This window comes from Malaclemys terrapin, chromosome 6 (genome assembly GCF_027887155.1).
Source record: "Malaclemys terrapin pileata isolate rMalTer1 chromosome 6, rMalTer1.hap1, whole genome shotgun sequence".
NCBI classification, from domain to species: Eukaryota; Metazoa; Chordata; order Testudines; family Emydidae; genus Malaclemys; species Malaclemys terrapin.
The window spans coordinates 129,905,668-129,916,213 of NC_071510.1; the positions used below are offsets into that span (position 1 = coordinate 129,905,668).

Sequence of the window (10,546 nt, forward strand, 5' to 3'; positions counted from 1 at the left end):
GATCTATTTTCCATAAACACATGTTGATTGACGTGAGTTACATTATCCTCCTTTAATTATCAACTGCTCCATTATCTTGCCTGGAATTAGTATCAGACTGATGTGCCTATAATTACCTGGGTCGCCCTGTTTTCCCTTTTTAAAATATTGGCACAACATTAGCTTTCTTCTAGAACGTCCCCAGTGTCCCAAGACTTATTGAAAATCAACATTAACAGGCCAGCAAGCTCTTAGCCAGCTCTTTTAAACTCTTGGATGCAAGTTATCCAGACCTGCTGGTTTAAAAATGCCCCTAGTGCACTTTACAAGTGGATACAGATAAGGAGCCAGATCCTCAAAGGTACTTAGGCACCTAAATACTTTTGAGGATCTGGGCCAAGGTTCCTCCCTCGAGCTTACAGTCTTAGGGCCCAAATCTGCCAGGTGCTGAGTGCCCTGAATTTCTAGAGAAGTCTCTCAGTGATGGCATCATGCAGAACTGGGTCCTAAATTAAATCCATAATACAATGAAAATACCCCCAAATCTTATTGTGTAGAAGGAAAGGTGGGAAAGGACATTTTCAAACACAAGGACTGCCCTTGTACTGCATTGCAGCCACTAGTAATTCATGAAGCCTCAATGAACATTTTTGAGCCCAATTACTTGTTTTTGGCGAACGCATCTTCTAGAATCGCGTCCAGTTGGATTTGAAGACTTCAAGAGACAGAGACTCCTCCACTTCCCTTAGGAGTGTGCTCCAATAGTCACCTTCACTGTTAAAAAATTGTGCTTTATTTCCTGTTTGAACTTGTCTGGCTTCAGCGTCCAGCCACCGGTTCTAATTATTCCTTTCTTCACAAGACTGAAGAGCCGTTTATGGCCTGACATTTTCTCCTCGTGAAGATACATACACATTGTAATCAAAGCACGTCTCAATCTTCTTTCTGATAAGCTAAACAGAGTGAGCTCTTTTGGTCTCTCACTGGAAGGTATTTTCTCCAGCCCTGAAATAGCTTTTGTGGCTCGGCTCTGCAAGTTTCCATCATCCTTTCTGAAATTGCACCAGACCCGGACAAAGTATTGCAGTCAGGGCCGGCTCCAGAGTTTTGGCCGCCCCAAGCAGCCAAAAAAAAAAAAAAAAACGCGATCACGATCTGCGGCGGCAATTCGGCGGGAGGTCCTTTGCTCCCAGGCGGAGTGAGGGACCGTCCGCCGAATTGCCGCCGAATACCTGGACATGCCGCCCCCCTCCGGAGCGGCCGCCCCAAGCACCTGCTTGCCAGGCTGGTGCCTGGAGCCGGCCCTGATTGCAGTGGTGCATTGGCCCCCATAGCACAGCACAGGGGTGAATGTCATTTATGGGGGGGGGTTAGAATCTGCTCCCTCTGTGTGTCAGTAAAGCATAGGACAGCTTCCCGATTTGAGATGTGCATTCCGACGGTGCATATCAGAGCACTAGCGCTTGTGTGCAATGGAAAAGGAAATAGGGCCAGATCTGTAAAGGTATTTAGGTGCCTAACTCTGATAGACCTTTAAAGATATGCCCCTTAGTAACTAGGGGAAATGCCCATTTGGCTCTTGGGTGGGCAGGGGGAGCGTGATACCATGCACAGGCTTGGGAACTGGGCCAGCTAGAAGGAATTCTGTAGAAGTATGACGTCCCTCCTTGGAGTGAAGAAAATTCAATTCATTCCCATTCAGCTCAGACCCAGCTCCATCTGTTATCAGGTTAAGCTAGAACACCAAGAATTTCACAAGCCAAGCATTCCTTCCCCGAGATTGAGTGTTGCTTTTAAAAAACTCTCCTCCTCAGCACCTGTTCCGGTTGTTTTAATTTGTTCTCCATGGCACTCGTTTGTTTCATCGGGGCAGAGCCGTCGTCTCACACTGACGTAGCACCGGTTTGTCCAACGGACCCCCAAAGCATTTTGCACTTTCCAGTGCAGCCCCTTTGTACTACTGGAGAGCTGGTGTAGTTGGCCCTGGGGGTAATTACCCCAGTGCAAGGGAGATCTTCTAGGAAAGGAGAGTTAGTGTAGAGGCTCCTGCAGGAGGTGTGGCCAGAGGAAGGGGGTGTGGTTGAATGCCTCTACAGTACCCCAATCCTGAGCTGTGGTTTCAGCCCCTTGGTGCTGTTAGTAGGCAGCATAAATTAGAGCAGTCTGAGGGCTGCTCTAACTTATGCTTCCCACAGTGGCAGCAGGATAGGGAGAACAGAGGTGAGCTTTACACCACCTTGGCATCCCTCTCCCCCACATAGCACCGTGTGTTCCTCAGCTGCTGCCAAGGATCTGATCCTGTATGTGTAGAGCAATCACCTCATCGCTGAAATGCAGCCATTTCTGGGCTGGAGGATAGCACCCAGTGAGAGAAGGGGACGCTTTTGGCTAAAGACACCGCTACAAATCAAAACCTGCCGTGAGACATTTAGGGTGAAACGTGCAGTTGCTAGAGGTCTTGGCGTGTGTGAGACAGTGTCTGTGCAATTGCATGGCTGCAGTTGTGTGCCGTTACCGCATTTGCGTGTGCAATTTCCGGACAGTCTCTGGGAAGCCCAGACCCAGTCTCTCCCCTTCACAGTAACCACAGTGCACTAAACAGGCCAGGTATTCAAACACAGGCAGGGCACTTCTCCCAAGCCGTTACTGTGCGGCTGACATCACCTAGGCTCATCCTTGGCCCCTCTGCCCGGCGGCTATGCTCAATCGCTCCGTTCAGGCCCGACGCCGGAGGCTGCAGAAGCCCCAGTCTCCCACTCTGCCCCTGTTGCTATCTCATTTCTGATTGGCACCGCTCAGGGTGTCTGTGCTGCCCCCAGCCTCCCCGGATAGAAAACCTGACCATTGCCCACACTGCACTTCTCCTGGCCACAGAGCCTTTCCCCAGCTGGCTCTGTAACGCCGACAGACCCCCGGTTTGGGCGGGTGGGATCGAACCTAGGGCCTCTGGAGCCTAGTGCATGGGCCTCTACGGCATGAGCTAAAAGCCATATGGCTATAGAGTAGGGTGACCAGATGAGGGGAAGAAAATATCGGGACACATGGGGAGGGGTGGGTGTCTGCCGGCTGAGCAAAAAAAAAAAGAAAACACGGTGCTCCCACCGGATATCAGGACAAAAGATCGGTCGGGACACGGGACAGACACCGAAATATCGGGACAGTCCCGATTTTATCGGGACGTCTGGTCACCCTACTGTAGAGCAGACTCATTAATCTCTCTCTAAGTGGTCTCGGTGCCACTAGATGGGACAGAACAGCACGCCCAGGAGGTGTGTGGGTTACAGGGATTCTTATCCAGTTTTAGTGCATCGATTGCTGTGTCCATTGGAAGGAAGCTGAATGCACTGTCTTGTTTTGCTCTTCATTTCATGGCCCTGTCAGATCTGTTCCGCCCCTTATCCCCGTTCCCCTGAACGTGCTCCCCTGACATCAGCTCCCCTTCTCCATGCTGCCCGGCCAGCTGGCCCCCATCTTCCCCAGAACTGGCTGTTCCACGTTACAGAATGAATGGCTGCCATTTGTAAACCTCAGCTCTGCAGACCCGTGACACTGCCCCCCTGATCTGCCAGCTGTTTGTGCAGTTCCCAGCGGAGCAGATTTGGAAGGACAAATAACGGGATGCTCTGACTTGCCCCTCTCCAAAAAGACCCGTTGGACGGTTTCATTCCTTCCGTGTTACTGGAGAGCTGTCACTTCTCTTGTGCTGAGTAACCCCTTGAGGTGCCCACCCTTGGGTTTGCTCTGGTGGCTGCAGAGAGCTGTAATGACCAGTCATCAGTTCCCCTCTGTTTGCAGTTTGGAGTGATGAAAGTGTTGGCCCAGGGACCTGGCCATGCTGACCGAGGAGCAGCAGCCTGGGCCCTTGCATGACGAAGAGGTAGGACAGCACTGAGCGGGGATCTTTGCCGTGAGTCTCAGAATACATCACACTTTCGCCCCATGCTAGTGTCAGACTTCAGGCTGTGAAAGATGAACCTCAGCCTTAGCGCAGCTTCAGCATCGCCTCTGAGCACAAAAGGGAAACAACTATCTTGCCGGCTTGGATCTCGGCTGCTATTGCTCGGAAAGGTTCATTTCCTTTCTCAGTTTGCCCCAGAGGATGATGTCCCTTCCTGCAGCTCTCACATCCAGCACTGCTGAGCTGATTAAAGCATGAGCATGTGCGTGCATGCCACTGCCATCTAGATGGAATCAGATTAGTTCAGCGATGTATCATAGGCCCCATACTGCTATTAACGAAGTGCCATGTGCCATGACGCTGGGCTATTCCCTGGGCACTTTTTTCTAGAGAAGGAGGGAAAGAATTCTTCCCTATCGAAAGACCTCAGAACAGCAGGGCAGGCGTGGTCTTCATGCCCTACCCCCATGTTTGGGGAACAGCTGGTGGACCCTATGGCAGATGAGCTCTGACTTCTCCATGAATGCATTCCCTGGCCATACCACCCTCCCTCCCTCCACCGCCACTAGCTAAGAACCCGGAGGCAGTCATGAGAGGGAGGGAAGACCCTGGTATTTTGCCGATGTTTGCTGTAGAATCATTCTTGGAGCTGGGACTTGCTGCACTTAATAAACAGGTCATCAAGCCCCTCTTGACAAAGGTAACTCATTATGGCCGCTCCCATCATAAGCTAACTTCCACCAATCGCTGTAATGTCTAGGCACCCAGTACAGAAGATGGTAAGCTTCATTGTGGGCCTAGTTAGGCCTGGGTTCACTGTTCCATCTTCAGAGTGGGGACTGTAGTCGCAGGGCCTGACTCACCACTGCATTCCCTCATCTCCATCTTGGTCCATGGCTGTTGGAATCAGTGGGGTTATGGAAACATACCACTGCAGTAACACAGTGGTGATCAGGCCTGGAATTTTGTGGATACCACCTCTACTGAACTACAGCAGGTGCAAACAGATGCCTCTTGCCTTGTGATCTAATGGATCTCCTGAGGCTAACGGTTCATGTGACCCGTGGGCTGGTGCACCAGCCAGCATGTCCTGGAAGCGGAATTTCAGTTTCCGTCTCCTAGGTTTTGTGTACTGGGTGGCACGCATATGTCCTAGGACCAAGGCCCTGTACAGTTCCATAGCTGGATTCTCTTCCCCAAGCTGAGCTTGTCCTCAGCTCCATCGAGCTTTGTTCTGGGTACCAGCAGCTGCATTGTTCCGGTGAGATCCGTGTTCTGGGGCTGATGGAGGGAATGAAATGGCCGAACGTGTAATTGGACCCTAGCTCATTGAGAGCTTTGAAGATGAGGACTAGGACCATGAACTGTATCTGGCATGGAATGGGGAGCCAGTGTGAGGAATGGTGTACTGCTTTCACACTGACCTGTCCTGCTTGGCCGGGATGTTCTCGACCGGCTGCATTTTCTCTGTCTGCCACCATTAACCCTAAGTAGAGGGCACAGCATTACTCCAGATTTGCAGTAATGAGGGTGTGATCTTTATGGGTAGGAAAGAGGGGGCAGGGATCTTGGCAGCTGCAGGTGGAAAAAGCTATTTCTGGCTACTGCAGTAGCGTGAGTAGCCAGGTGTAGCACAGAGACCAGTGCGACTCTGACCGTCAGTGCATGGATGTCACCAAACCACGGAGCCATGCTGCATTCTGCAACCTCTTCATCTCAGCCCTACAACTCGTGTTGAGTTTGAGCCAACTGCTGGTCACGCAGCTGCTTACTTCTTCTGCACAGCGAGCTAGCCGGGCAAAGGTGTTCTCTGTCTCCGATGAGAACTATATGGATATCTGCCTCTCGTTAGTATATGGCTGGCTGTTGAGACGGAAACATCTCAGTGTCTCCTAATGGTATAGACCAGGGGTTGGCAACTTTTCAGAAGTGGTGTGCCGAGTCTTCATTTATTCACTCTAATGTAAGGTTTCGCGTGCCAGTCATACATTTTAACATTTTTAGAGGGTCTCTTTCTATAAGTCTATAATATAGAACTGAACTATTGTTGTATGTAAAGTAAATAAGCTTTTTAAAATGTTTAAGAAGCGTCATTTAAAATTAAATTAAAATGCAGAGCCCCCCGGACTGGTAGCCAGGACCCGGGCCGTGTGAGTGCCACTGAAAATCAGCTCGCGTGCCGCCTTCGGCCCACATGCCATAGGTTGCCTACCCCTGGTATAGACCATGCCTTAGCCATACTGCGTCTGACCACATTAATGTAAATAATGTGTGAGCAACCTGGATGGGAGGCTGTGATGGTATTTCCCCTGTACTCTCTGTATGTGGGTTATTCTCCTTTCAGTACACATCACCACTGACACTGAATCCTGAGGCAGCATGCAGGAGCCTTTGGAGTCTAATCTAGCAGTAACTACAGAAAATCCCATCAATACAAACAAAATCTGCACTCTGGGGAATTTATTTATTCTTCACACACACAAAAAGAGATAATGGAGTTTGACATTTAGCGCTGAGCCGTCTCTCCTCCTCTGCCACCCTCCCTCTCCCAATGTTTATCTTTTTGTCAAAACTGGGGAAGTGATAGAGGCATCTGCTCGTTTGCTAAAATTACCTCCCAGGCGCCCGATAAATTGCTGTTCCGGGGAATTACTCCTGACAGTGTGTAATCCATGCCATCGAGTAAATTCGCTCCGTGAGTCAGCTGGAATCTGTGACGTCCAATTGGGCGGGAGGATTATGGAAGAGGACTGCGCTAGGCTCATCACGTGTCGTTTCCCCGGATCAGCCAGGCCCTCGTCAGTGTATGACGTGCAGGCAAATAGAGCCCTTTTTAAAATGTAATTGCTCCCTTTTCTCCCCACTGACGTTACCTTTCTTTGAACTGGCAAATGGCCTTGTCTGAGGATTTTATTTTTAACAGGAGAGGAGAGCTGGCAGCTGGCTCCTTCTCCTTCCTAATTGCCGCTGTGTCTAGAATCGAGACGATTGTGACATTCCAGCACTTGGAATGGGGGGCGCCTTCTTTTCTTACGCTCCATTAGACAGAGCACATGCTACCACCACTGTCCTCGGAACTGTGCATGGGAGAAAGCACCTGGGTATTGCTTATTCCTGCTGGGCCAGCAGTGAGTGGCTGGTGAAACGAACCGGCACTGCTGAGCTAGGCGGTCCAAAGTAGCCAGCCCCAGCGTAGAGCCAAGTTCTTTTGTGCAGCCCCAGCCCCCGCATGCTGCAAGCCTGCTCGATCTCTTATGCTAAGCCGTGTTCGGGTGTATTGGTTGGTAGCTGGAAGGGTGACCCGCAAGGAAATCCCAATCACAGGAAGTTGCTTTGGTGCATGAGCCATGGACAACACCCCGGCGGGGATAGAGAATTGTTATTAATAATTTTTAACGTCCAAAAGTTTGCCTGGCACGTTCCACATACACAGACTCTGCCTTGCAGAGATTCAAATATAGATTTTGGTGTTGACACCACTAGTCAGGTCAATATACATAAGCTGGGGAGGAGTAGGGTTAAGACAAGAGGCTAATAATAAGCTCACCTGGTCACTCAATTTTGACAAGGGACGTGAGTTTCAGTCTAACGGTCTTTAGTGAGTGTGTGTGATCACGCTTGGCTTGTTGGCCCCATGGCAGCGGCGTGCCAGAGGGTTTTGAATGAGGAAGGGGATTGGGATGGTATTCCTTACCTCGTGTGGTGCGGAAGGAGGCACGTAGGCGGGAATGGAGGAAGGATACAAGGGTCTGGGTGGCTGCAAAACGTTAGCCATGGTGCCGGGACCAGATCCCAGCCCGGGTGCCCGCACTGTGTTGAAAACGCCCTCTTCCCCATCCCATCCTCCTCCCCCCGTTTCCAGTTTGAGATGCTATTTTTTGCACTTCCTTCCCTAATAGGGTGACCAGACAGCAAGTGTGAAAAATCGGGACGGGGGTGGGGGGTAATAGGAGCCTATATAAGAAAAAGACCCAAACATCGGGACTGTCCCTATAAAATCAGGACATCTGGTCACCCTATTCCCTAAACTGTCGTGTGGCACTCGGATGAGCTGCACATCCCAGCTGGGGAAGCGAGTCTCCGGCTGTAGTTTTGGAAGGTGGCTTGGAGCCGTTGGGGTGGAATGTGCTGACTCTTGCCCGGTTCTGTCTGCCGGCCGCGCCCTTCGCAGCCCTGGACGGAGAGCCCCAGGGAGCTGTGCTGTGCAGACAGCATTTGTCGCCCATGTGCGGGGAGCCCAGCAACACCCGGGCTCGCTGTGGGCAGCCACGGAGATGGATTTGGTGGCAGGGCCCCGGGGGAGGCAGGTTGGGGCCAGTGGACTTACTCCCCACGCACTAGCTAAGCAGAGGTGAGGGTACGATAACCCTACTGCACAGCACCCACCTTAGCCCTGCAGGCCCCACCAACCCAAAGCCTGGCTGTTTGGGCTTGACGTGGGGGATGGAGGAGGGGGGCTGCCCCCCGATCAGCCTCAGTAGATTTCCCACTGTCGCACTCTCTGGGATCAACTTCCTGGCTCAGCAAGGCCAAGGGGCCCTGCTCCCTCCCTGGCCCCGCTGGCCAGCCACCCTGCTCCGGGTGAGTCGGTGGGGTCCTTCCCGCTAACAGCTGGGACTTGCTGTTTTCTCTCTAGGAAAAGAAAGGCCAGGAGATTCAGAAGGGCCCTGAGGTGGAGATCACGAAGCTGGACAAGCTGCTAAACCTGGTGAGGGAACCGGCGAACAAGCCCGAGAAGTGAGAGAGAGGAAGGAAGCCCGGCCTGCTCCCAGCTGCACATCGGCTCCTCTCCGTCCACGTGCCGGGAAGCGCCAGGTTCTGCAAACGGGCTCTCCTTTGACGGGCTCCTGTTTGCCGTGCAGGTAGCGTCCCTCTGAGCCTCCCGTCTTGTACACAGCAGGAACACTTGGCTTCTGCATCCAAATAAACGCGTTGAAAGGACGTTAGTTTGCAGAACTGTCACTCGGGCCGTGCTGGCTTCGTGCCACCTGCAGGCTGGGAGGGGGAGATGGCCACCCTCTGAGACCGTGGCATATCACACAGCCAAGGCCCCATCCTGCCGTCCTTAGGCAAAGTTCCCCAGGACTCCACTAAGAGCTGTGTCTGCTTTGGGACTGCAGGATCAAGCCCCGACCTGAGTGCTGTGGCACCATCTCACACTTGTGTCCGGGTGGACATCGTTCCCAGATCAGGTGTGGGGTACTGGAACAAAGGGGTCGGTATTGTCCCACCACTCCTCCCTTCTCCACCCCCTGTCCTGCACGCGCCCTTCCTCACTGGCAGACACGCCACCATCTTCTGCGTGCGCTGGCACAGACCTGGCGGGTGATGGCATCTGTCTCCAGTCAGGGAAGTGGTGCAGGGAGCAAGGGCCACCTGCCGTTCCTTCCATCCATGCCTGATTCCGCGCGGCTTTTGCAATCCTCAGCCTCGTGTGCTAAAGAGGAAGTTGCTCATGGGAGGAGGGGGCGTGGGAAGGAGGGTTGTACCCTCTGGGTGTCTGGTGAGAGGTTGGGGCTGGCTGGGAGGTGTTGGCTGTCCAGCCTCCAGCATATCATTCTCAGCCAGCAAGGTGAAGGGCTTGGAATTCATGGGGAGGGAGGTGCTGGCTGCATAAGCTAGGGAGTATCTCAGCCCTGGTGTTCACAGAGAGAAAGGGGGCTGCCTCGCTGTGTGGCTGAGCAAGCGATGGACGCGACGGGCTTGCTCTTCGTGGGTGGAGAGGAGGCTGGCTATGCAGCCTCAGGGCATCACAGCCTCTGCTGGTGGAAGAAAGGGGAGTAGTAGTACCCTAGAGGTGTATCCACACTGGGAAACACCTCCATAGTCCTCCATCACTGCACAAGACAGCCATAAAAAGCTTCTGCTCCCTTTCTACACTAAGAGCTTCCACGAGTGGAGAATGAACGTACCCAGTGCAGATGTGTCCCCAGGGGCTGGGAACAAATCCCAAGAGGCCGGTGTAACCCACACACCTTCTGGCTGTGGTGCTCTGTCCCAGCTAGTAGCATCGAGACCACTTAGAGATTATAGAGTCTGCTCTACCGCCTTAGGTAAGAGCCAGTTGGCTTTTAGCTCAAGCACTAAACTCCAGATGTCCCAGGTTTGATCCTGCCCGCCGACGACCAGAGTCAGTCAGTCTTACACCTGGATACGTGCCCTCATGGAGTAATGTCATGTGGTGAGGCTGGGGAGGTGTCTGTGGAACCAACAAAGAGCCGTGCTTCACTAAGTGCTGGTCTCTTCCCGAAAAGGGGACGACACCTGGGCTTGGAGCCCAGTTCTTTCCTTAGCATCCTGCTATGAACTGGGAGAGGGAGGAAGCAGACACGGCCTCTGATGTGGCTGGTACAATCCTGGCCCAGCACCAGCTCAATAAAGAAGGGTCACAAAAATGATTTGAGGGTTGGAAAACATTCCGCACGGTGAGAGACTTAAAGAGCTCAAGCTGTGTAGCGCAAAAAGAAGATCAAGAGACGACTTGCTCGAGATGTCTGAGTACCTTTATGGGGAGAAAATCCTAAGCACCGAAGTGCTTTTTAATCTAGCGCCAAAAGACAGAACCAGAACCAGCGGCTCAGAGTTAAAGCCAGAGAAATCCAAATGAGAAATAAGGCGAAGATTTTTAACAAGTGTGGGCGGTTGACCATTGGAACAAGCTCCCAAGAG

At 52.3% G+C, this 10,546-nt stretch overlaps 1 protein-coding gene across 1 annotated transcript in view; it reads left to right on the plus strand.

The window, feature by feature from the left end:
• DNAI1 (dynein axonemal intermediate chain 1) overlaps positions 1 to 8,818 on the plus strand; it is a 298,189-nt gene extending 289,371 nt beyond the window's left edge. Inside the window, exon 20 of the mRNA XM_054031240.1 lies at positions 8,514 to 8,818. Within this exon, the coding sequence (XP_053887215.1) occupies positions 8,514 to 8,618 (105 nt within the window). The 3' untranslated portion in view covers positions 8,619 to 8,818. The remainder of the gene's footprint in view (positions 1 to 8,513) is intronic.
• Positions 8,819 to 10,546: the final 1,728 nt, after the last annotated feature.